This window comes from Conger conger, chromosome 4, assembly GCF_963514075.1.
Source record: "Conger conger chromosome 4, fConCon1.1, whole genome shotgun sequence".
In the NCBI taxonomy this organism is placed as follows: Eukaryota; Metazoa; Chordata; class Actinopteri; order Anguilliformes; family Congridae; genus Conger; species Conger conger.
The window spans coordinates 68,486,306-68,513,802 of record NC_083763.1 but is presented as its reverse complement, the minus strand read 5'-3'; the positions used below and the strand labels follow the sequence as shown (position 1 = coordinate 68,513,802).

At 47.5% G+C, this 27,497-nt stretch overlaps 1 protein-coding gene across 2 annotated transcripts in view; it reads left to right on the top strand.

The window, feature by feature from the left end:
• LOC133125895 (ephrin type-B receptor 1-like) overlaps positions 1-27,497 on the top strand; it is a 220,908-nt gene that overhangs the window by 50,298 nt on the left and 143,113 nt on the right. For both annotated transcript variants that reach the window (XM_061237606.1, XM_061237605.1), the window contains exon 2: positions 25,741-25,805. In XM_061237606.1, the coding sequence (XP_061093590.1) occupies positions 25,741-25,805 (65 nt within the window). The remainder of the gene's footprint in view (positions 1-25,740; positions 25,806-27,497) is intronic.

The window sequence follows — 27,497 nt, the reverse complement described above, 5'->3', positions numbered from 1 at the left end:
AAAGAAGACATTTATTTTCTGAAAAAGTCATTCCACTCTTCTGCGTTCTGTTCTTATGGATTTTTATTTTTTATTTTCAGATTCTTATACGAGCTTGCGGTAGCTGCGGAACGTTCTGGTGTCAGTATGAAAAATGGCCCCCGCGGGGTGCCTTGGGGAGATCTCTCTGAAAGACTAGGAACACTGATTCTGTGCTAAATTGCACTCTGGTGTCAAATAAGTGCCTCTCAGCAGAACATGGCTGAATATTTTAAGAGAAGAGGGGGGTCCTGAGTGGAGGCAGACTGGCCAAATTGCTCCGGAGCAGAATGACCAGCTGCTGAGCATATCCAGGGCTGGACAGCCGCTGTGCTCACCGGTGTAGCCAGACCTCCCGGGATAGGCTGTCTGCTGATTAACTGATGTCTTTTTAGGGCATCTGATTGGTTAATCGGGAGTGAGTGCTGACACTGTTGCCCTTCATAAACAAGACTACAATTAATCAACTGAGAAAACCATACAGCTAAGAATATTGGGATTATATTTAGTGGAAGGTGATTTGAGTGTTTCAACGCCTGCTTGTGTGTGTGTGTGTCCATGTGAGAGAACATGAGTGTGTGCACCTGTGTGTGTGACTGTGTCTGTGTGTGCAAGAGAGTGTGTGTACACATGTATGTTTAACACACGGTAAGAGATTATCCCCAACTCCCAGCCATAGAAACACCACTTCACTACAAGTAGAGAACAGATTTTGTTGGCTGATGCACTGTCACTCAAATGGATCCATCGTCCCCAGATATGTTGTTTCAATTTTAGACTTACGGCCTCAGCATACGGCTACTCACAGGGCTGTCGTACTGAAACCATCTTTTAAAACAAAGCGAAGAAGGAAAAAAACCCCCACAATATCTCATCAACTTGTTTCTCGGATGGACACGTTCTCTAAGAGCCTGCTATGAGCCAGGCTGGGAGCCAAGTTGTTGGGTAAAAATTTGGTTGAGGCAGCAAAGTGGCTTGTTCCTTGCCGTGTTGCGTTTCTGCACCTTGTTAACGGGATTATCAAATTTACATGAGCACTAGCGCTTCATTTCTGTGCTGACAGAAGACTGCTTTATTCAGTTCTTCTGCCAATGCTGCATTATTTCTATGAAATATTCAGATGATAAAATGAATCTCCTCCACAATCCTGTGAAAGTGACGGAAGCTCATTAGGAGTGTCGTTGAAGTGCGAGAATACCTAAATAAGTCATGTTTTTCTTTTGTCAAACTGGGTCGGACATTTTCCTCTCAAGGCTTTATGAGAAGCAATGAAACAACATAATCTCAAAAGTCCACACAATTTCCTCGAGGGCTAAAGAACAGTTGCTGTTTTGTTCACTCATTTCTTTTAATGAAGAACAATTAAGTTTGATTTCTTTTGTGTGGTGTAGCCAGGCACTGCTCCATCAGCGGAATGTGCCGGAATCAGAAGAAAACTCGCCGTCAGCAACGGCATGAAAGACAGGGGTTACGCTCAAGTCCGTTTGATGGTAATCAACACCTTTCTTTCTCCAGGATCACAAGGGTACTGGCTTCGTTAGGAAGCACCCTGGGCAATTAACAGTTTCATTTCAAACCATTCCACTAGTCCTGCCACACACCTCCCATTCACCATGCTCCGTGGTGGACAATAGTATTTCATTCTTTTATTTGATATTCATTTGAAATGAATAAAAGTATCAATAAATTTTTCAGTTGATCACCACCATTAGTATAAAGCTGGGCAGCTCACCAAGCAGGCTGAGGCCTGGATTTCTTTGTTTTGGTGATGTTGATGTTGACAATCTGTCTGTCTCATTACCCCAAAGAGAATTGCTGTAATATAATATTAGCCTTTGATCGCAAAATACTGATTGCAATTTGAAATCTCGGCAGAGTGCACCTGAGATGAGCATGCTGATGATGTGTGTATGTGTGTGTGTGTGTGTGTGTGTGCAGTAGACAGACTGGCTGTTTCGAGCTAGTGGACTCTTCTAAATATACCACCGCCTATCGACCTTGGGGGAGAGTTTTAGAGATGCATCTCTTTTTTTTACAGCAAGCATTTTGGCTGCTTTGTTTAAGGCAATCTTGACGCACCTTTGCCCTGGACCAGAAACGCTCCAGTCAATCCTGGTGCAGAATTAATTTTTGTGTTGACCGTGTTCATGGAGTTCCAAATATAATGTAAATACATCGCAGGCCAGTGTCATCAGAGCAGGTTTTAAGCATAACATTCTCTTTATAGTCGTTCACTAGCCAGCATCTTCTAGCCAAAAACAACTGGGGTTTAAGTTGAGGGAATGAGGGAGGCAGGGAGGGAGAGAGGAAAAGAGAGAGGCTGAAAAAGTAGGCTCCTAACTACATTACATTACATTACATTATTGGCATTTGGCAGACGCTCTTATCCAGAGCGACGTACAGTTGATTAGACTAAGCAGGAGACAATCCTCCCCTGGGGCAGTGCAGGGTTAAGGGCCTTGCTCAAGGGCCCAACGGCTGTGCGGATCTTATTGTGGCTACACCGGGATTAGAACCACTGACCTTGCGTGTCCCAGTCCTTTACCTTAACCACTACGCTACAGGCCGACCCCGAGTGTGTGCCTCCTCCCAGCTCCCAGGCTTGTCCTGTGGGACCCTGGATAAGGTGCTTCAGCGGAGATCGATGTTGGCAATTACTCCTAATCCCATTCTGCTCTCACCTATCAGATGGCCGGGTTTTTAAGGGGCCGCACTTTAATTATGTGCCTCGGTAGGATGAAATATGATTCGGCACGCTTGGATTTGGCTGTTATTTCACGGGAAGAGGGCGTTACAGGTGTGAGGCGGAGCACCTCGCCACATCAGGGCTTGGTAGACCGTGCGTCTCAGCATCCTCGGGCAGTCTGAGGGCGTGCCGCAGTAATCTCGCCGGACCGTAACTCATACCGACGGGTTTGACAGTGATGACAGCCGGGGTGATAAACCCTCACCTGAATGACTTTAAAACAACAGTGCAGCTACTGGAGCAGTTCATGGTACAGCAGGTGCACTTTGTAAAATAGTAAAAAGAGCTCGTTGCATTGCATTGCATTGCGGCCAGATTCCTTTGACGAGCAGTCAGGTTACTGACATCCGCTGTTTCGCTATTCTTGTGTGGACTGAAGGGTCCCCACTATTAAACAGATTATTGGTGAGCGCATCTACAGGCATCCCACATCTCCCGGCTGGTCCCGGAATTTGTCAACTGCTCCCTGATTCCAGTGAGTGGGCACAAATCCCCTGCAAATCAGATATCTTTAGCGAATCGACAAACAGGCGCGACCTAAGGAACCTAGAAGTGAGTACGTGGCACCCTCCCCCCGTCTGTTGGGCTCCTGTAAGTAATCTTTGCAAGGGAGGGATATCTGCATCTACAAGGAGATGAATGAGCCATTACATTACATTACATTATATTAATGGCATTTGGCAGACGCTCTTAACCAGAGCAACATACAGTTGATTTTAGACTAAGCAGGAGACAATCCCCTGGAGCAATGTAAGGTTAAGGGCCTTGCCCAAGGGCCCAACGGCTGTGCGGATCTTATCGTGGCAACACCGGGGATCGAACCCAGTCATTTACCTTAACCACTGCGCTACAGGCCGAGACACAAGCAACAGAATGCCACGAAGAGTAACTTCAGTGTGTGATTATCGGGGATTTCCAGTTCGTCCTCCATCCATGTTCATTATGCTACATCATGTAAATGCAGCCAAAATGAGTCCAAACTGTGCAGTAACGAGTCATAATTGAGCCAGAATGGCGTCCTAATGAACACGATGGAGTGTGTGCTCACAATGTGGTGGAGCTCCGGATGAAGTGTTTAAGACCCATCCAGAGTTATTTTCTCACCTCTCAGTGTGTAATGAAGTGGGTTGAAAGAGAGGGGATTCCTCTGCTGTAGCGGGGGTACAGAGGGGCAGGGCGGGGGGGATACTGGGAGTGTGAGGTGTAGCGTGTTCTTCTCTCCTCGTTAGCTGCCTTCTTCAGCTCTCTGTCTTGGCTCTCTCACATTGAGGGCACACAGCTCTGCCCCTATACCCCTGACCCCCAACGTTAAAATGTTCTCTTTAGTAAACTGGCTTCATGTTCCTAATTAACGCATCATATACAGTTGAGCGACAGCTGAGAAGCCACAAAAAACAAAAGTAGTCACTTTCAGAATATTTACAGTCCGCACTTTATGGATACAGAACAGAATATAAAAACTGTCAGCTAAATAACTGTTGTGTAACAGGTGAAGCCAAACACAGGTTCAGCAGTGGTTATAAATTGAAGATTTTTCCTATCTTTGAAGATAGAGGATACCTCTGGTATTGGTTAGTTGGCATCGGTAGGATATATAACTGCACGTCCAGCGGAATCGGTGCAGAATCGAAGCAGAAGGGTATGGGGGATGAGGTCTGGGGGAGAGATCTTGAGTGGACCTGCGCCCCCCCCCCCCACATCCCGTAAGAGCGAGTGATCAATCACAGCCTGAGAGCTAATGAAACGCAGAAAGACCCTCCAGCAGCCCTCCGGTAAGGGACTGGGTTTGATGGAGTCCGTCTTTCGCCGCGGCCTCAGGTTAAACGGCAGTGCGGTCGCCCTCCCTTTCTGAAGCGGTGTTGTTATTTGCTGTGATCTGAGAAATGCTCCTCCGTGTCACCCTGACCCTCATTAAACGGAGGGGGTCGTTCCTTTTCCCGTCGTCTCCACGGTGCTGGGATCCAGAACGTGGTTGTTACGGTGACGGTTTGAACAGATGCAGTAAGTCTGCCAGGAAGAGGCCACGTGAATAAGAACAACCATGTGAATAAGTCAACACCACTTCTACATTATATTGTCAGCATGAGGAACTAGGCATGTTCTGCTCTTATGAAACTACACTCAGGCTATTTGTATTTCATGCTCTCTCTTTCTGTTTGTCTTTCCTGCTGAAAAAAACTGCCGGTACTACTGTTTAACCAGTTCAGACCAGCTCCCAGCTCGACATGGATTAGCTTGTTGACCAATTCAGACCGGCCTCAGCTTGATAAAGGTTGACCATCTCAAGCTATGTTTTAAAATGGCTACCAGCTCAGACCAGCTACTAGCTGGTTATCCAGCTCGTAGCCTGCTTGTGACCAGCCTGACCAGCTCAATTTTCAAGCTGGTCATAGCTGGTCATAGCTGGATTTTACAGCAGTGTTTCTCCTGTCAAGCTAAAAGTAGCTCCTAACTTGCTGACTTAGGAGGAACATTAAAAATAATTGGCATATCAATCCTAACTTTAGTTCTTTGATCTCAGAGTAATAGCATTTTAGACCCTGACTCCAAATTTCCATTTAATAATGTCCCTAACCCCCAACTGCTCCCAACAAGCTGATTGGTACCTTGCATGGCAGCCTATGAGAGCTTTGGATAAAAGCACTATAAATGCAGTCCATTTTACCATTCAGTGTGTGACTGTTAATTATTTTATGAGCTGCCAGACACGTACTGTGTATATACTTGACTAGTTAGTATCAGTTTCACGTTAAATCAGCAACACTTTTATATTTCAAAGTAATAATTTCTGTTAATATGGCAACATGATTTGTACCTCTGTCACCCTGTGAGGTATTCGCCAGCACAGACCCACCCTTTATCACAGTCACGGTGGACATAATATAGTAAGTAAACTCGTTCAAGAAACACAACGTCATCCATAGCAAAAAAAGTCAACCCCACCCTGTCTCGTAGCTAAAGAGTTCTCCCCCCTCCTTAGTAAAAATAGATCTCAGCAGCTCTGAGGTACTGTAGGTTTTAAGAGGAAACTCTTCGCTAGGAACTTTTAGTACCACTTAAAGAGGTCTCTTAGTGGAAAGACAACATGTTTTCTGAATATAGCCCCTAGTCCATCTCTTTTTCTCTGTCTTTCTCTCTTTCTCTCTCTCTCTCGCTCTCATTTAAATTCAGTGATGCTTTATGTACAAGACAGCCAAGGTAATATTGGCAAGGTGTACTATCTCTGTTTTTCTCTCTTTCGTTCTCACCCTTCTGTTTGCCTCTCCTCTTCATCTGTGTCTTTCCCTCCCCTTCTCTCTTGCCCCCCCCGGCAGTAAAAACGTGGCAGGCTCTTAAAATGCCCGTGGTCGCTTCTCTTTGCTTGGTATCCCAGGCCCCTGTCTCCATGGTGACTGACGGTGAGGGTCTGTTCTGTTCCCCACTCCTGGAGGACGGGGGGGGGGGGGGGGGAGGTACAGATGAGGGATGTTGAGATTCTTTGATTGACAGCAAGACCGCCCCCCCCCAATACACACACACACACCGGCACACGCGCACACACACACACACACACACACACCCAGTCACTCTTGTCAAGCTGTTGAGTGAACCCAAGGAAGGACCTTGTCACTGACACCAAGTCCCCAGCGGTGAAAGCTGGCGACGCCTCGCTCATATTTATCAGCTGTGACTAAACCTTGGCCCATTATTATTCAACAAAAGTAGCCCCCGGAGAGCAATTTTGGTTTTTATAAACCACAAGCATTAAACATTAAAGACCTTAATTTTTTTGCGCTCGTCAAGCAGGTTAAAAGTCACCTTGGGTGGTAAAACGCAGGGGGGGAGGGGGGATAAAAAGAAGTTGGAGCGTATTTGGAAGGAAATTTGAAACATTTATGCAGAAACGCATTATCATATGGGAGAATACACACCAGGCATTCCTACCAGCTTCAAGGTATTATAGTCGCATTTAGCATTGTTCAGTTCACTAGGTCTGGCTGTAGAATTTAAGGATTAGTGATAAATAATGCCTAAGACTTAAGCAGGATTTTTCCGTTTTATTAGCTATGTGGTACGTAGACCACAAGCGAAGACTAAACTCGACGTTAATCTCTGTTTTCTGGAGACTGCGTCCCCGGCTGGGTCCACACTGATGCGGATGAGGTGTTGTCTGATACTCATCTGCTCACTGGCCTGTAATGCTAACTGATGCCAGTCATATATCACGTCTTGTGTGCAGGAAAGGCTGCTTACAGCCAAACTAATGTGAAAAAAGCAGAACGTTTTTCTATATAATTGATAAAAACACTACAATATCTTACTTGCGCTAGCATATTGCTAACTGAAGCGGGTCCACATATAGTGCAGTGCTGTGAGCGAAGTGCTGGGTGCAACGTATGAAATGTTGCTTATGGCTGAAGTTCCAGTTTAAATCAAAGAGCTGTTGCTGCCTTTGAATTCCTTGTACATTCACTTCACAGAGAAAAGCTTTTTGAAGTGGGGGTTATATGATCGATAAGACCATACTACACTCAGTGGGCACTTTATTAGGTATTTATTAGACTTATTTTTTAGACTTATTCGTCTTCTGCTGATGTAGCCTCTCCACTAAAGGGTTGTGTGTTTAGAGATGCTGTTCTGCATACCACTGTTGTAATGTGTGGTACTGTCACCTTCCTGTCAGCTTTGACCAGTCTGGCCCTTCTCCACTGACCTCATTAATGAGGCATTTTTGCCCACAGAACTGCTGCTCACTGGATGTTTTTTATTTTCGCACCATTCTCTGCAAACTTTAGACTGTTGTGCATGAAAATCCCAGGAGACATTCAAACCACCCTGTCTGGCACCCACAATCATTCCACGGTCAAAGTCACTTAGAAGATCACATTTCTTCCCCATCCTGACATTTGGTCAGAACAACAGTTCAACCTCTTGACCACGTCTGCATGCTTTTATGCATTTAGTTGCTGCCATATGATTGGCTGATTAAATATTTGCATGAACAAGCTGGAGTACAGGTCTACCTTATAAAGTGCTCAGTGAGTGTATATTATATGGGGGCAGCCTATAGCCAAGTGGCTAAGTTGCTTGAGTGAGACCCGGAAGGTTGGTGGTTCAAGCCCCAGCCACAATAATATCTGTGCAGCTGTTGGACCCTTGAGCAAGGCCTTTAACACCACATTGCTCCAGGCCGGATTGGCCCCTGCTTAGTCTAATCAACTGTACGTCGCTTTGAATAAAAGGGCCAGCTAAATAACTGTCCAAAAAAAAGAAAAGAAAAAGATATTGTAATAGATAGATATTGTATAACGCACATATTGCTTTCACTGGCGTATTACGAGAAATGGAGACAGTGTTCGGAGGACGCAGACGAGGCCGCGATGACTGCGGCCCCTAAAAGAGCAGGAGAGAAAGGCGCGGCGCGCGGCGTCCGGGCGAACCTGTCGCCCGCGACGAGACGGAGCGCGGCGAAGGCTGTAATTACCCCGTCGCTAAGCGCGCGTCACCCGCGCCTCACCGCCCCGGGCCCCGTTAAGTGGAAGCGACCGGAAAACTCAAATGACTGTTAATAAGTATTTGGGGGCTGGGGAGAGCGCTGTTTCCTTCAGCTGAATAATTGTTTAATTAACACTGTTGGAATGGCTGGATAAGTATGCTGTGATTAGGTTCAGCTAGCTCAGGCAGGCTCCACTGCCATACGTGCTGCACTGAATAATCCTACACCTTATTATACGCTCTGCATCTCTCTCTCTCTGTCTCTCATTCTTTCTCCTTCTGTCTTTCCACTCTTAGCCACCCTCTCTATATCCCTCTCTCTTACCCACTCTCTCTCTCTATATCCCTCTCTCCTATCCACCCTTTCTCTATCCCTCTCTTATCCACCCTCTCTCTCTCTCTCTATCTGTCCCTCTCTCTTACCCACCCTCTCTCTCTATGCCTCTCTTACCCACCCTCTCTCTCTCCCTCTCTGCCTCTCCTCTCTTACCCACCTCAATCTCTATCTTCTCTTATCCACCCTTCTCTCTCCCTCTCTCTCTCTCTCTCCCCCTCTCTACTCTTACCCACCCTTCTCTCTCTCTCCCTCTCTTTCCTCTCTTACCCACTCTTCTCTCTACCTCTCTCTCTCCCTCCCTCTCTGTCTCTCTTACCCACCCTCCTCTCTCCCTCTCTCTCCCTCTCTGTCTCTCTTACCCACCCTTCTCTCTCCCTCTCTCCTTCTCCTCTCTCATCCACCTCTCTCTCCTCCATCATTGTCTCCCTCTGTCAGTCCTGTCACCTTGTTTTTCCATTCATCCAGAGCACACTTTGGCCTGCACTCTTTCAGCTGTCTCAGTGTTCTGTTCCACTGGCTGTTGCCACAAAAAGCACAATCGTCTCCTTTGATGGCTTGTTTTTAAATGTGCTGCATTGCCAAGCTGAATTTGCTTTAAATTGGGATGTGCATTATAAAAGTGGTGAGATTACGCATTCAGGCATGAACAAAAAGGACACATCACGCATGCTCACGCTCCTATTTCTAGGTCATTTTGATGCTGAATGAGAATGAGTCCAGAAATGTTGAATAGCAGAAGCTTTAAAATGTATTTTATGCACACACACACAGACACACACACACACACACACACACACTCTTTTGGGTCATATGTTGATGAGGGAAAATAATGGTATCAGTGGTGCTGTGTAGCAGAAACCTTACATCCTTGTACACTAATAATGATCACTTTATTAGGTAGACCTGAACACCAACTTGTTAATGCAAATATTTCATCAGCGAATCATATGGCAGCAACTAAATGCATAAATGCATGCAGGCCTGGTCAAGAGGTTTTTTTTTCAAAAAAACATCCAGTGAGCAGCTGTTCTGCAGGCAGAAATGCATTGTTAAGGAGAGAGATCAGAGGAGAAGGATCAGCCTGGTCAAAGTTGACAGGAAGGTGACAGTAACGCAAATAACACACATTAAAACAGTGGTATGCAGAAGAGCATCTCTGAACACACAACACGTCAAACCTCTCAGTCAATAGGCTACAGTAGCAGAAGACTTTATAGGTCTAAAAAATACTTTGAAGAAATATCTAATAAAGTGCTCACTGTCGGACAAATGGCATGAAGTGAAGGACTGTCTTTAACCATGACATCTTGACATGTCAGATTTTGGCTGTTAGTGCTGTTAGCTGAAGGGTGGGGGAACAGATACCTGTTTCAGGCTGCTTGCTGTGTTATCTGAGGCAGCGGTAGAGACTGTTAGCATCCACCTCACAGCCATCAGCAGCGTCATGTTGCTGCGCCTAATAACAACAGTGAATCACATCACTGTAGTCTAGCGGGATGAGAGCTGAGCAGAACCGAAGGCAGGCATTAAGATGGAGGCGTTGACCTTTACAGAGTAGATAGCGTTCTCCGTGGGCGTTTTTTAATCTCGTTTTTTCATACAGGGTGTATTTTGTTAAGAAATTGGAGAGGCTTGTAAATACGTTTTTACGTTCTGTTTACTGCCAATTTTTTTATTTAAATCTCCTTTCATCTGTACTTCCATTGTGCCTACTCTGTCATCACCGAATACAGATCTGAGGCTGCTCTGGATAACCTTCATTATTTCGACAAGGGAAACAATGTGTTATATATAAAGAACTTTTTTTTGGCAACGAGGAAGGGAAACGTTTCAGGAGCTTTGTTGGAAGAGCCCTTGGTCAAGTGCCAGGTGGTTAGATTTCGGTGTGCGTACAGAACACCTGTTTGGGTGTTCCTGGACTGGGTGCAGACTGCCCTTCCAGGAGGCCTCATTAGGCCCAGTGTCAGCAGAGGGTGAAGGGAGAAGGGTGCGGGTGTCCGCCCACTGAGTGACAGGATGTGCCCTGAGCAGACTTTACCCAAACACAACAGCACAGGCAGGGCTGCAGCGTCCTGCGTGGGGGCTGTCCAAACACTCCGGCCTGGATACTTATACCTTCCTCATTTTTTAACGAGGCACTGTAAGCGCGCACACACATGCCAATGCACACACACACCGGCTCACACACACTGAAAACACTCACATATACACACACCCATTCAAACACATACAGGCACACACTCACACGCAGATAAACTCAAAACACACACATGCACACACATAGGCCCACACATTCAAATACACACATACAAATGTGTAGACATACACACACTCTGATACACATTTCTTACTCAGTTTATTCAACTATTATTTATCAACTGGGAGGTGATGACCTTGATGAAGTTTCTGGCAAAAAATCACCCTTGACAATTTTGACAATAATGAATTGCAACTTAGCTGTATTGAGTGTCTGGGCTTCAATTTCCATCAAGTGCTCTGAATTTCGTACGTGAGCTCACCATCAATGGCACCTTCCCTTTTTTCTGTACATTCGAGCCCAAATTCCATTTTCTCCTTTACCAAACCGGCTTTTCGGGACGGTCTTGAGAGGCGAGAGCAGCGCTGTCGTTCGGACAGACGCCCGTCACAGAAAGCGATCTCCACTGGGCGGACGTGGCCTGCTCCTGACACCCTGCGCTGACGCCGTCGTGCGCGGTTCCCTTCACTCCCCTGTGAAACGACAGAGAGGCCATTTATCATGTCTCTTTCCAGGGGCGCACGCTGGCGGTTATCACGGCCCAAATCTCCCGATCCATCTCACTCTGGGCCTGTCTGCACCGGCCGGACCTCAGCTCCCCGCCGCCTGAGGAGCGCTGCGGGTTTAATCAGGGGAGAGGACACTGGCTCCATTTAAACCTGTATCTGTTTTAATACTGGTCCACCTCTATGAAACCAACAGGCTTTAGTGACGACAGCATGGTTTCCACACAAAAGTGTTTGGCTTATTGCATGAGAAACACACACACACACACACATACACATCTCCACGTCTACACAGCAATAACACTCAGTGTGAAATCAAATTTGACCCTGTGTGCATTAAAATGTTGGATAGCGCCATCCATATTCAGGCTAATGGTGAATCAGACTGATCCTCTCCAAACTCTCTTCTCTTCTCCATTAGCTAGATTGGAAATGTAGGTCTATATTCTCAGTATTAAGCTCCCCTGTTACACAAAAAGCCCAGCACACCTGATTGCAGAGAAATTATGTCTCTTTTGGAAACTGTTAACTTAATTATCTCTGTTAGGTTTGATTAACATTTAACACAAAGCTTTTTTTTTCTGACACTCTAACACTCTACCGCAGTGCAGGGTTGCTATGCAGGAATGCTGCCAGAGAGTGCACATATGCAGGCCTAGCCTCTAGCAGAGAGTGTGCATGCAGTATGAGTGCCTAGCCTCTAGCAGGGAGTGTGCACACAGTATGAATGCCTAGCCTCTAGCAGAGAGTGTGCACACAGTATGAACGCCTAGCCTCTAGCAGAGAGTGTGCACACAGTATGAACGCCTAGCCTCTAGCAGAGAGTGTGCACACAGTATGAACGCTTAGTGTCTCGCAGGGAGTGTGCACACAGTATGAACGCCTAGCCTCTGGCAGAGAGAGTGCACACAGTATGAACGCTTAGTGTCTCGCAGGGAGTGTGCACACAGTATGAATGCCTAGCCTCTGGCAGGGAGTGTGCACACAGTATGAGCGCTTAGTGTCTCGCAGAGAGTGTGCACACAGTATGAGCGCTTAGTGTCTCGCAGGGAGTGTGCACACAGTATGAGCGCTTAGTGTCTCGCAGGGAGTGTGCACACAGTATGAGCGCTTAGTGTCTCGCAGGGAGTGTGCACACAGTATGAGCGCTTAGTGTCTCGCAGGGAGTGTGCACACAGTATGAGCGCTTAGTGTCTCGCAGGGAGTGTGCACACAGTATGAGCGCTTAGTGTCTCGCAGGGAGTGTCCACACAGTATGAACACTTAGCCTCTAGCAGAGAGTGTGCACACAGTATGAATGCCTAGCCTCTGGCAGAGAGAGTGCACACAGTATGAACGCTTAGTGTCTTGCAGGGAGTGTGCACACAGTATGAAAGCTTAGTGTCTCGCAGGGAGTGTGCACACAGTATGAACGCCTAGCCTCTAGCAGAGAGTGTGCACACAGTATGAGCGCTTAGTGTCTCGCAGGGAGTGTGCACACAGTATGAACGCCTAGCCTCTAGCAGAGAGTGTGCACACAGTATGAACGTCTAGCCTCTAGCAGAGAGTGTGCACACAGTATGAATGCCTAGCCTCTAGCAGAGAGAGTGCACACAGTATGAACGCCTAGCCTCTGGCAGGGAGTGTGCACACAGTATGAATACCTAGCCTCTAGCAGAGAGTGTGCACACAGTATGAGCGCTTAGTGTCTCGCAGGGAGCGTGCACACGCCGAGCGTCCGAGTGCAGAGCAGGAGAGAGACGCTCTGCTGGTGCAGGTCTGCTGTGATCAGAGCAGGTTCCCCGCCCGCGTTTCCCGCGGTTCTTGCGGTTCCTGCCCCGTGGGGAGGCCTGCGCTCTGCAGAGCGGTGCTGTGGGGGCTGGGACACGGCGCTGTGATTGTCCTCGCTAAAGCAAACAGTAAATGATGAGCCTCTGATGAAATAATGCACTCCCAAAGGCTCTGCGCTCAACAGCTGCAGCGGAGCAATGGGCACGCCACGGTGGATACACGTCCCTGTTGGTTTACGTTCTTTCTCTTTTAATTCTCTTTCTCCCTCCCTCTCTCTCTCTCTCTCACTCCGAGTGTGTGTAATAAGGTACAGTCTATCTTGGTGTATGGAAGCTGCATGATTATCGCTAGCTATTCCTCGTATACCTGCGCCCTCAGGTAAATTATGGCTGTGAGTTTAGTCAAGTGTTCAAACCAGGCAGACTGAACCCACTTTGTTCAGTGAAGGGTGTTAGCCTGTTAGCCTGCGCCGCTGAATCAGTGTTTAATGGATTCGTTAAACTATGACCTATAACAAGTGAGACAGGGAGCAGGAGAGACTGCTGTTAGAGCCGTCGACTATGGTTGTTTCCTGAAAGGTTATTTATACTTTACCCCGGAGTTGTCTTGTGACCTATCTAGCTTATTACGGTTAGAAATTGACTTTACTGGACTCCCCTGGAAACAAAAGTCAATAAACATTTGAAAATCAAGCCAAGGCGACGTGTGATGTTTGCCCTTCAATAGCTGATTGATATATTCATCTCATGTCCAACAAAATACTTTCCTTTTCCCGATGCCCTTGAATTAATCCCTGATGGACTGCTGTGTGTGTGTGCACATACAGTTGTGTGTGTATGCCTGCGTGTGTGTACATACGTGCGCACATGTATTTTTGAGTGTGTTTGCATCTGCGTATGTGTGTGTTTGCGTGTGCGCGTTTGTGTGTGCGCACGCAGAGGGATGTTGATGGTACAGGAAGGATTATGAGAGATCTCGTCTCTGACTCTACTCCTGGAGAAAGCCCTGGTCAATCTGATGAGATTTCAATCACTGCCAGGGCTCAGGACAATCAGTGGATTCCCAGAACCCCTGCTTCCTGTCTGTTCTGGAGAGAGATACAGACAAACGCCATTAAAAAGGTGACGAAACCAAGGCTGTGCTTGGCTCTCCCAGAATACACCATTGTTCCCCTCTGACAGGGCTTTGTCCCTGGAATGTTCCATTTTCACTGTAGCCTAATGTGTGATACATGCAGCCTACTGTAAACTGATGGGTATGATTTCTTTTTTTTAAATATGACTTTGTTTTCTAAGAATTGTTTAGTTAGTTTGGCTCCAGTCAAGTTAGTTTGGCTTCCTGTTGTCAAGGGTGAACAGAGCTAAAGTCAGAACTACAGCAGCAGTATAGTTGAGATATTTTTTAAGCCCTTTATTTTTCTTGGGAGGATGTTACCAGGAAACAAGGATTCCGTCAGTAGGCTGCGGGTGTGAGGAAGTACACGAGTCCCCTGCTGCACGCTGAGGTACGGAAGAGCTCAGACTCCAGGCGTGTGTCACAATACTCAAAACATGCATCCTCCTTTCCTCCACTCATCTCCTCCCCCTATACCTTTGAATAGGAGGAAGAGACGAGTGAAGGATATCTTTTCTAGTATTGGGATACACTCCAGTTGTAGATCCCCCTGGTGTAAAATCCAGCTCTGCCATCTTGACCAACTGAAAACTTGAGCCAATCTAGCTGAGTATGAGCTGGCCAACCAGAACGGCCAAGCTGGTCATAAACCTCATAACTCATAAACTCATAAAGAGTTGTCTGGCTGACCAGCTATCAGCCGTTTCAAAACACAGCTTGAGCTTGTCAAACCTGGATGCTGGATGCTGGTCTGAACCGGTCAGCCTGCTACCAGCTGTCAGGGGGGCTGTTTCTAACCAAGGGGGACACATCGGAGCAGGGGAGGCTTTGGGGCGGAGGGCAGGAGTGATTGTGTGGCAGGTTTCAGCACCTCCGCGTCTCTCGGTGACGGTAAATGTTTATTTCTGCCCTCGGCCCACGTGTTCGTCTGCGGGAGGGAAGGAGAACAGGCTCTTTTTCACAGCGTGAAAGTCTTTTCTGAATTAGCATGATTCCATCTGAAACCATATGCTGTTGCAAAGGGCTGGTATTATGCTATGCTGAGAATATGTAAATAAGAAAAATAAAACAAGCACCAAGACTACAGTTTTCGTGGCATGGTGTTAGCGGTGGGATTGCTTTGATTATAGTATTTGTTTAGGTTGTGCCAGCATGCCTGATGGATACTTAGCAGGGCTAAGGAATGGGAGGGTTGGTCTGGGCGGTAATTATTTCTTAAAAGCGCACCTCTGTTGGGAAAGTGTGGCTAGAGGGAGCCGGGTTCTCGGAGAATGTAATTACGACAGCCGACTCCTGTTGGAGATGAGCCCTCTAATTGGGAGCCGGGCTGACTCCTTGGAGAAGGAAGGGAACGCCGGGCTGAACACTGTGTACTTACCGGGTACTCTCTCTCCTCTCTCTCCTTCTCTCTCTCCCTCCCTCCTCATCTCTTTTTGGTTTTGTAAATAGGAGGTTTCAATGAAGTAACTTCTGAAAAAGTCTTGCTCTCTCTCACACTCACTCAAATTTTTTGAAAATGTGCTCAGGACAACTACAATAGTCATATTGCCCAAGTAACGTGTAGAAAATACAGGAATATAAAAACCACAATACTCTCAACAAGCATATTCAAAATAAACATTGACAGTAACAAAACAATTAACATTAATTAATTAATTAATGAAGGTGTGAAGAACATAAAAATTATATTGCGTTTATTATTTATCATCTTTCACTCTCTCTTGTGTGTGTGTGTGTGTGTGTGGGAGAGAGAGGGAGAGAAAGAGAGTTTCTGGCAGTTTTCACGCTGACTCCGAGCCCTGGCACTTGACCGAATGAGTGGAATAATGATAACAGTGATAAAGGGGGAGAAGACGAGGTGATGAATTAAAGATTCCCGCACTGCCTCGAAAGATCGCTGGGCTAATGCAATGTTAATGAATGCTAATTACGCGCTGTCGTTTGTCTTGACCAGAGGATGTGTCTCGTGGCGGGTTGAGGAGACAGGGTAGTGCCGGGGAATGGGGGGGTGGGGGGGTTGGTGGCGATGTGGGGGGGGGGGGGGGGGGGCGGCAGGATGGGGCACCTGTTCCGGTGGCAAAATCCCTCTGAATGACTTTAATTCGACGCTGTTTATCAGCGTGTGTCTTCTGCCACTCGCGTGATGACTCAATCGGCAGATGAGCAGAGAGCTCTTCTCACCCAGGTGGATATGCAGGCAACCCAGGATGCCTTTTCCAGCATTGGGACGCACCCCCCTCTCTGCTGCCGTGGACTGCCTCAATTCTGCCCAAAATAGAGATGGGGAAGAGGGGACCCCGAAACAATCAGTCCCCGCTTTGCTCCTCTGGGCGGGTCTGGAGTGAGGGAAGACATTCTCCGGCAGCCAACTGTAGCCACTGCAGAGTTCTCCCCGCTCCAGAAAGACGGAGAGACATTCACACTTCCGAGCGTTCTTCTCGCTCCAGAAAGAAGGAGAGACATTCACACTTCCGAGCGTTCTTCCCGCTCCAGAGTGACGGAGAGACATTCACACTTCCGAGCGTTCTTCCCGCTCCAGAGTGACGGAGAGACACTCGCACTTCCATGCTTGTTGGTTTCTTGATTTCCCCGGCGACGGCTCCGTGGTGTGTGCTACTGTCGCAGAGGAGTCTTCTTCCCCCCCGCTCCCCACCCGGCCGTTCCCCCGAGGGGGCGATTCAGTTACTCTTTACACCTCAAATTCATTTCCCCCAGCCTGGGGGTGTGTAATTGAGGTCCTTGACTTTGCGATAAGTGTCTGTTATGTTTTAACGCCATCTGCATGCAATGGCCTGTAGCAGCTGCGCTCGCATTGGAGAGAGGGAGAGAGAGGGAGAGGGAGAGGGATGGAGGGAGAGAGAGAGAGGGAGAAGGAGAGGGAGGGAGAGGGAGAGAGATGGGGGAGAGAGGGAGGGAGAGGGAGAGAGATGGGGAGAGAGGGAGAAGGACAGAAAGAGAGAGAGAGGGGGACAGAGAGAGAGCGAGGGGGAGAGAGAGGTAGAGAGATGGGAGAGAGGGAGAAGGATGGAGAGAGAGAGGGAGAGAGAGGGAGAGAGATGGGGAGAGAGGGAGAAGGACGGAGAGAGAGAGAGATCCCATCTCCAGCTGTACTGGAAGGCAGGCCGTTTCAGCTCTGCATGCAGATGGACTTTCCTCCCCTCCACACAAACAACCCTGCCACTTTAGAGACAATTATCTCTGGCGTTTGGTATGATTTATCATCGATCTGCGCGGGGCGGGAGGGAGGCGGGCGGAAGCCCAGGCGGACCCTCGGCAGAGAGCAGCCTCTGTAATGAAAAGCCCTGATTTATGTCACGGCTGCGACCGCGCAGAAATCCGCCGTTAAGAGGCACGAGACGGGGCCCCGGAGATAAACGAGAGCGCTTCACGCCGAAGACGTGGCGTGAAACCCGGCGCCGGCGGTTCCGCCGTCCGGGCTGCAAATGGGCCGCAGAATTGCGGGTTCCGAGCGGGCGGTTCTCTGACGGCGTGTCGCTACCTGCCGCGCGTGCTCCGTCTCGTTTGCGTGTAGCGCGTTGGCGGGCTCTTTCTTTCCCCCCCCCCGTCTCCCTGCCCCGGTTTTTAACGGCGGTGGTGTTGTCACTGCTGTCGGGGTGTTGGCTGCCTTGCTGCAGGATATTTGCGGTGTGTGCAGCAGCAGGGCTGGCAGGATGCAGCGTGCCAACTTATGGGAGGCAGTTGATTAGACCAGACACTGAACACAGATGTTAATATCCTCTGGCTCATTGAGTTCTTTTTTCTCCCTCTTCATTCATTTGCTCATTTTATAATTTTCTCTCTCTCTCTCCCTCTCTCTCTCTCTCTCTCTCTCTCTCCCCCTGTCTCTCCCTCTCCCTCCCCCCCTCTCTCCACTCTCATTCTCTCTCCACTCTTGTTCTCTCATTCTCTCTCTCCACTGTTGTTCTCTCATTCTCTCTCTCCCCCTCTCTTTCCCTCTCTCTACTTTCTCCATCCCCCTCTCTCCCTCTCTCCACTCTGTCTCTCTCTCCACTCTCTCTGTCTGTCTCGTTGGACGGGGCCTGTAGCCCCTGTGTGAGTTCTCCTTAATGCACGCTCGCCTGGCTGGGTAATGACTTTTGCTGTAATTGCTGCCTCTGCTGTAGTTGTCCCACAGGTCTCATTTCAGCACTGCTCCCCCACACTGCCAGTGCCAATGTCACTGCCAGTGCCAGCTGTCTCACAGGTCTCATTTCAGCACTGCTCCCCCACACTGCCAGTGCCAGTGCCAGCTGTCTCACAGGTCTCATTTCAGCACTGCTCCCCCACACTGCCAGTGCCAGTGCCAGTGCCAGCTGTCTCACAGGTCTCATTTCAGCACTGCTCCCCACACTGCTAGTGTCAGGCTGGTGGAATGCAGAGGAGTTGCGCTAATCAAAATAGCCAGCCAGTGCTAACGGTAACACTCTCCGCCATGTCTACGTCAACCCGCTTGTGCTCCGAGTGCGCTGCAGACACCAAAAACATGCAGAAAGACACCAAACGCCAGCAGCTGGAGAACAAGAGCCAGCTGAATGCCCTCACACAGGAGCATGCCTTTCAGCTGAATCCCCTCACACAGGAGCCTGCCTTTCAGCTGAATCCCCTCACACAGGAGCCTGCCTTTCAGCTGAATCCCCTCACACAGGAGCCTGCCTTTCAGCTGAATCCCCTCACACAGGAGCGTGCCTTTCAGCTGAATCCCCTCACACAGGAGCATGCCTTTCAGCTGAATCCCCTCACACAGGAGCGTGCCTTTCAGCTGAATCCCCTCACACAGGAGCCTGCCTTTCAGCTGAATCCCCTCACACAGTGAGCCTGCCTTTCAGCTGAATCCCCTCACTCAGGTGCCTGGCTTTCAGCAGTTCTCTATACCCTCACACAGGAGCCTGCCTTTCAGCTGAATCCCCTCACACAGGAGCATGCCTTTCAGCTGAATGCCCTCACACAGGAGCCTGCCTTTCAGCTGAATCCCCTCACACAGGAGCCTGCCTTTCAGCTGAATCCCCTCACACAGGAGCCTGCCTTTCAGCTGAATCCCCTCACACACGAGCTTGCCTTTCAGCTGAATCCCCTCACACAGGAGCCTGCCTTTCAGCTGAATCCCCTCACACAGGAGCATGCCTTTCAGCTGAATCCCCTCACACAGGAGCCTGCCTTTCAGCTGAATCCCCTCACACAGGAGCCTGCCTTTCAGCTGAATCCCCTCACACAGTGAACCTGCCTTTCAGCTGAATCCCCTCACTCAGGTGCCTGCCTTTCAGCAGTTCTCTATACCCTCACACAGGAGCCTGCCTTTCAGCTGAATCCCCTCACACAGGAGCCTGCCTTTCAGCTGAATGCCCTCACACAGGAGCCTGCCTTTCAGCTGAATCCCCTCACACAGGAGCCTGCCTTTCAGTTGAATCCCCTCACACAGGAGCCTGCCTTTCAGCTGAATCCCCTCACACAGGAGCCTGCCTTTCAGCTGAATCCCCTCACACAGGAGCCTGCCTTTCAGCTGAATCCCCTCACTCAGGAGCCTGCCTTTCAGCAGTTCTCTACGTAAATAAATTCCCACAAAGGCTCTGCCAGACGGAATTAATTTCCCATAATTCCTGTGGAAAACGGCTGATTCCGCATGTGGCTCCCTCGCCAGGCTGGACAGTATTTCAGGAGAGACTTTGCTTCATCCTCCCGACACACGCCCGCGTTTAAATTGTTCCTCAAAATCAGTGTTTTTCTCCGCTCGGTCCCAGGAGTTTCTATTTGATTAACATTTAAAACAAAAACACTTTTTCCTGGTAATCTGCTTCAGCCCTTATTAAAATGCCTGGCTCAGCGTGCCACCATGGCTTCATCACTTCACAGTAATTGCTCGGCGCATATTTAAGCGCCTCAGATTCCCCCCCCCCCCCTCTCTCTATAGAGGACCCGCTTTATGATAATTTGCGGCCGAGAGCTGCGGTATTCTCACAAGTGACAGCTGCTGAAAATCGCATCCCAAAGTGCGACCGGGGGCCCTATTCAGACGACCAAATCAAGTTAGAGCTTCAGTAACTGAATTAAGGCCGTATTTGACAACTTTTTTTCATATGCCACACACCCCCCCCCCCAATAATAAAACAATTAATTTGCTATCAAAACACAAAAAAAAGGCCCTAATAATTTTCCCCGGTGATGTTTCTGGGTACGGCAAAAACAAGAACAAGCTCCAGTGATCAATGTGATTGAACTGAGCGGCAAGCGCTATTTTAGTGGGTGCGTGAAACAAACAGGGCTGTGGGCTATTATCGGAGGGGCACGTTCACTCTGGGAGAGTGTTCGGCTGTGCAGCGGGCCCTTTCCCCGAGGAAGGTTGTTAGCGGTATCGAGTGGTGGCTTGGCGGCTATTGCATTCCTGCGGGATCTATCGACCGGTGAGGGGATTGGAACAATGTGCAAAGCTTTTACGGTCTTCGGGAATCCGGCCGCCAAGACCGCGCCACTTATGGAACGGCGGGGATACGCGGACGCTGTTTTCGACAATTTCCATTTCACGGCGGAGCGGTTCCTACGCGGCTAGGGGCGTCGTCCCAGGCATTTCCCTTCTCTGTGCTGTGGATGCAGCGTACGTCAGGGGCGAGGTGGAATTGTGGAGAGAGGCGCACTGTATTGACCAGTCATCCGGGGCCATCAATGTTTAATGTGGTTGTCGCTGAAGCTAGCCACCGTGGCAGATTGATCCGGTCCAAACCTGATTTTCTTTTGAGACTCAGCATGAAAAAAAGATGTCAGTACTCCTCCAGGACTCCTTTGGGTGGAGAACTTTCCGGAAGGTTCAGGGACTCCCTTTTATGGATACTCAGGGAAAGGGCTATCGGGTGTGTTCGGAGAGAGTGGGGGCCTATTTTGGGAGAGATCAGAGGCCCCTCCATCTGTCCAGTGGGCAGGCTGGTTGGGTGATTGATAGGATTCCTCCGGAAGCCTGAATGTGCTCTCTGGCCTGTAGTGTGCTGTCCCGAGACTCAATTACCCAGAAGGCCCATTGAGATTAATAAGCCTATCAGCAGTGTGTCTCATGTGTGCGCCTCATTACACTAGGCGGGGTCAGAGTTCACGGGTCCAGCTGAGGGAGGGCAGCCACAGGCATGTGATTGGACAGGAGGTGAGGGAAAATAAAGGAGAGAGAGACTTTTCACATTCTTTAATAAAACATGCATACAAACACACACATGCATACAAAATGTACGTTTTCTCTACGGATGGAAGAGGAACAAAGAGAAAGAGGGAACAAAAAGAGGTTGTTCAGAAAAGATAAAAATGGATGAATAGAGAGAGAGAGTGAGGTGGATTGAAATAGGTGGAAAGTGAAGAGAACAGCCCACACCACACACTTGAGATATGAGCTGTTGTGTAGGTGTGTTAAGCTCCGTAGCTACTCTACAGTAAACCAGAAGAGGCAGGGGTAGAGGCTGCCAGCCAGACTGTTCTACATCTCGTTGGCGAGTGTGATTATTTTTGGGGCGGAGGGGGGGTGGGGGGTGGTTTGAACAGGGCTTATGGTTATGGTCTCCCATGGTGAGAGCCCTTGTGCTCCCCCCCCCCCCCCCCACCATAATAAGCTGTTTGTGCGTAATCAGTAATGCAGCTGACGCTATGCTAATGAGGAGCTAGCTGTGCAGAGTGCTAGTGTGCGACTGCTGAAGACTTGTGTTTGTTTTTTCAATAGATTCTACAGATTAGGTCTTAGTAAAAATAACATAAAATAAAAATGATTATTGCTTATATGTTCATTATCTGCTTACAGCTTTACAATTTTTGCTAATTGTATCAATACACAATCTTTTAGCTGAAGTCTTTTACAGCTTTCAGTCACTTCTTTCATTTAGTTGCTTACTCTGGCAGCATAACGATATGGCCATTGTAATTATTGTAACTTCTGAAAATAATTCATTAATACTTACTTATTGTATAACATTAAGTCATTTATATATAATCACTGGATATTTTAGTAAACTATCCTGGTCTATTCTTTTGGAAAAGTACAATTAGGATGTAATTTATATATTTCCCCTGTGGAGGTACAGAGCAATATACACATGGTGGTGAGAGAGAGTAAGAGAGAGAGAAAGAGAGCGAGTGAGGGAGAGAGAGATATATATAACATATGTTTATTATGACACTACAACAAAACATCACAAGGCACATAAAACCATCAACTACCCACAAAACACAAGGAAGGAGAGAGAGAGTGAGAGAAAGAGGGAGAGAGAGAGAGAAAAAACACTGAAAGGAATTTAATTACAGCAATGTGAACTCACAGAAAACATGTTGGTGCTTAAAAATAACCCGTGTGATTGCTCCTGGTCTGGGCCTTCATTCGCCTGTTGTTTTTAACAGCGCAACTCTAATTGGTTGAATATCTGCATCATATTCAGCGGCAGTGATCGTAAATGAAATGTGCCCTCCTTCTCTCCACAGTAATTAATTTGGTATTGGATTCCAAACTTCAGAGTGAAACTGAGCCCTTGAAGATAATCCTCCGTGCTCCAGTTATACGTGGGATTATTTGTTTATCTATGACTCTGTGTAATATGCGCATCCTCAGTTCACTCAGATGTCTAATGCCACGAGGTGCATCTTATCTAGCGCAATCACAAGGCCTGTTCCCAGAGCCAAAGGCTATCTTAATTAGGTTTCTAATGACAGTAATTCAAGAGAAACCAGAATAAAGTAAATGCATTAACTTTATGTGTGGAATTCATTGAAGGACTGAAGCCTTCATTAGGTCATACACCAATCTCCTTATCTCCAAAAAATGCCATTCTCTCAAAAAAGCAAAGAGAACATTTTTTTCTTTCCATTGACCAAAACAGTGTTATTAGTCACCTTATTAGTACATTTATTAAACATTTAGAGTATATAGAGCTGCGTGGCAGCTTTCCAACCACAAAAAAACCAAGATGGCAAATAAAAAGGCATGTTTAATTCATTTTCTTTTGCAATTACAAAGGACTTTCAGAAATACTTGCAATTTCAGCAAAGATAGTCTTCAGTCTTCTGTTACTCTGATCAGTAGGGGTGCCAGGGCCATGATTACAAATGACTAGCTGTAGAAGGAAGTGGAGTCGGGTTCTCCTCTCATATTCTCTCCCGAGTGCTGAATACTAATCGGCCCAGTTTTTGAATCATTGCATGTGTGTCTGAGCAAGAGATCCCTATTATATGGAATATAATTCAATGTCAGAAAGGCTTTGATGGTTTTTTTATGTTGTTGCTTTAACCAGCAGGATCTGTTTAGAAGCACCGTGGTTCAATACTTCCCTTTCCACAGTTCTGCTGTGCGGCGCTGCCTTGTCCTTTAAATCATTACCGCTCAACTCATTTACTCATTTGTTCTTTTAACGTGCTCTCATCATCCCAAATAAGCCGCAGTGGATCTGGTGAGTTTACTCAGTCTGTGGATAGAGACGCTAATGGTCTGTTGATGAATTCAGATCAGAATTTAAGTGCTCACAGCAGTTGACTTCTTGGTAAATCCTCTTCCGAGTTCCCTCTGAGTTGCAGTTCAAAATAAACAACTTTGTGCAGAAATAAGAAAAAACAACAATCATTTTTTCTTCTGGGAGGTAGAAATCTTGGTGTCAATGTTGCTTTCTTTGCAGATAATCTTGGTTTGTCTTCTGGATTTTGTGATTATTATGTTTTTAATTTAGCTAATTGTCTGTTTGCTCATTTTCCAATAGTGCACTTTCCAGGTGTGTCTGTTCAGCATGACTAGCCATGCAAACTGACCTATAACAGGAAGCAATTCTCATTTTGACCAGATGCTCAAAGCGGTTACATAACCTGATATGTACATACTCATTGTGTTGTATGTCTGGGAAAAATGGGTGGAACTGGGAATAGCTACGAGTTCTATGCACGTTGTGTGGTAGCAGTGTATTGTCGTGTATGATTGCTTTGGGGATAAAACGAGAACAACAGAGCATGTACCTTAAGGATGATAAATAAGTTGAGTGTGAAAATGCTCAGCCATGAAGCCCAACAGAACAAAGGCTGCCTGGATGCTGTCCCTCCCTCCCTGTTCCTGGTTGCCCCTCTTAGTCCACGAGGCCCGTAATGAAAGGAGCCGCCCTCCCGGTTCACCAGCCACGCTCAGCTCGCGTAAATACGCCGCGGGCGCTGACCTACGCCGCGCCCCCTCTTGAATATGGAGAGGAAAGCGGAGCGGAAAGAGCTCGCCCTTCGCCCGCCGTCCAGATTTCGCTTTCCGGACTTTAGCCCACTGTCGCGGGAGGGGCTTGTGGGTCGAGGGCTTGGATATGGTCCGCTGGAGGCCCACAGGAGTGACCTGCTGAGAGTTTTACATTATCCTATTTTTCAGAAACTGTTGAAAGAAGGGTAGTCTGGTTTGACATGCTGTCGCTGAGATGCTGATTGAACACAAATTGAACCGACCTCTCCTAAAACCGATACCGTATGTGAGTATGGCAGTGTGGGCTGTCCCCTGTCGCATGGCTTTAACACAGAGAGCTCTCGAAAAGCGGTAATTCTGATCCGCTCCTCCATACTGGTACAACATCAACTCCCCAACCCCCAACCTCCTCCAAGTCTACAAATATTAATAATAAATGCCCTGACAATTTCCGCTGTGGTGACTGTGACCAATATATCTCACTAAGCTGTCTCTGAGCTAGTTAGGGACAGAGAAGGAGTGTTCTTTCTCCAGCCCCCATGAGGCTTCCAACACGATGCCGCTTCACGGATATAACGACTGCAGAAAAGAAGAGAACAAGAAAGAGAATGAAGAGAGAGAAAGGGCAAAAAAAAAAACTCTGAACTGCTGAAAGATGACAGAGCCAGCCGGGTTTTGGTTGTTATTTTAGGCTTGTTAGGCTTTATTTGATAAATGTAATGGATGGGATATTGCAGACGGTGGTTTGTGGCAAACAGCGAGTAACACCTCTTCAGAACAGATTCATGGAGATATATTTACCATTAGGATTGGGCTGACAGTTAGACAGCTGATAGATGGAGCTTATTCATTTAAGACTCACACTTTTTTCTGTGGGTTCATATATTAGCTTTTCTCGTAATTAATTTTGTCAGCATCCTTGATGGAGTGGAACTCGGGAAACAGCATGCTGAGAGGTGTATTGTTTTATATCACGTTAAATTAGTTTGCTGGTTTGGTGCTTATAAATGTTTGTTCAATAATGTAAACATGGACGCACACGGGAATTTCACACCTCTGTTTGTGGGTAAAATTGTGCCCACAGGTGTGAATTGGGTAATTTATGTAAAGCTTACCTCCTTCTGCCTACCCTTGAAATACCCTCCACTCCATGTATCTGAACTCTTTTCCGGGTGTCACTTGTAGAGCAGAAGTATTCCAGAGCAGGAATGATAATGGTGGAGGAGCCAATCACTCTCTGGGAGCCAGTTCTATTTCCTTGTTAATCACAGCCATTTTACTTACACACTGCACTTATGTTTGTATCTGTCTATGATTGGCGTGAACTGAATCTCTCTCTCTCTCTCTCTCTCTCTCTCGCAGAAACTGTGATGGACACACGGACTGCCACAGCAGAACTTGGATGGACAGCATATCCCGCCTCTGGGGTAAGCTCTCTCTCTGCCTCCCTCCCTCCCTCCCTCTCTCTCTCTCTCTCTCTCCCTCCCTCCCTCTCTCTCTGCCTCCCTCCCTCCCGCTCTCTCCCCTCCCTCTCCCACTCTCTCTCATCCTCCCTTTCACTCTCTCTCCCTCCCTCCCTCTCTCTCTCCTTCCCTCCCTCTCTCTCTCTCCCTCCCTCTCTCTTTGTTTTCTTTCTCTCTCTCTGAAGTGAAAAAAGGATGAACTAAGAGGAAAAATGGAAAACAGGAACGTGACACTGATTGATGGATGATAAACTGAGAAACATTGACTTCTCACAGAAAGCAAATTAACTGATCGATGCAAGTCTCACTGTGTTCCAGAGCTTTGGTGAATTACAAAGAAATTAAACCCCCCCGCTACCCCCACCCCCCCTCTGCCAACTCGCCATTGTAATTACTGCTATTATTTCGTCCGAATCCTTCATCAGAAGTGACTTCATAGAGGCAGTTTTCCTGTGGAGGATTATCTCCTCTGGCCGCACTGTGTTAATGAAGCTGAAGTGGAGAGTTTTCATTGATCATCTGTGGCCAGGTGGAGAAGTGATGGGCTGACCTTTAGCTGTGTGAGCATTCAGTAGCTGAGGGTTTGTCTGACGCAGCTGATTTGGGGCAGACACGGGGCGGGGGCGGAGTGGGGGGTGTCTGCTCCAGCTCTGACCTCCTCACTCCTCGAGGGGGGGGGCTTTGAGACCTTCTTCGCAGTCTCTCCCTCGACAACGCTCGCTGTTTTACTGGAGTAAGGCCCAGATTCCGCTAACGCTTCAAGAGCATATAATTACAGGGTACTGTCTGTCATTTCTGTGCCAGTGTAAAATTAGCTAATACCATGGGCATGGTCTTTGTTGTGCCTTTTTTATTACATAGCAGATTCAACACCTGAAATTAAGCATGTCAAACATGTCACTTAATGTGGATGCATCAAAAACTAGGTAATGATAGGGGACTTGGAAATTAAGTCAAATCTCCAAACTTTATCTGCTGACAGAGCCCTGTAATTCAAAGCTCTCGTTTGTCTTCTACAAACAAATTCAAGTGGTCCTTTTTTTCTTCACAGACAATTTGCTACATGAATTTTGGCCTAAGAATGTGACTCACATTTTTAAAAATCCTGTGCACAGCAATGAGTAGACAAGCTCTTGTGAGTATTCTTCTTCAAACACGTGTGTTTGTGTGTGTGTGTGACTGCATGTACGTCTGAGTGTGTGTGTGTGTGTGTGTGTGTGTGAAGCTGGAAGGTTAGGGTTAATCTGATCTCACTCAGATGTCTATGAAGTAGGATGTAAAATTCCTATTTCAGAACTCTGCATTTTGTCTACGCCAGTACATTTAGGGAGGGAGAGATGCAGGAGAGACAGAGTGCATCTCTAATTTGTGTCATAATCAGAGGAAATGACACAAAGCTCGCTCTGCCTGAATGCCCACAGGACCTCCTACAGTTCCTGTTTCAAGCCAAAACACAAATTAAAACACTAAGAACCTGTTCACAGCAATTAAGCTGTGCTCATGTGGCACCACAACTGAAGTGCACAGCACACAGTGCACACCTGAATAAACTAAACAACAACATCAGCAACAACAACAGCAAACATATGGGGTGAGAAGTGTTGGAGATGAGTGTTTTACTGCGTGTGTCATTGCTCTGCAGTACACACTCAGAGA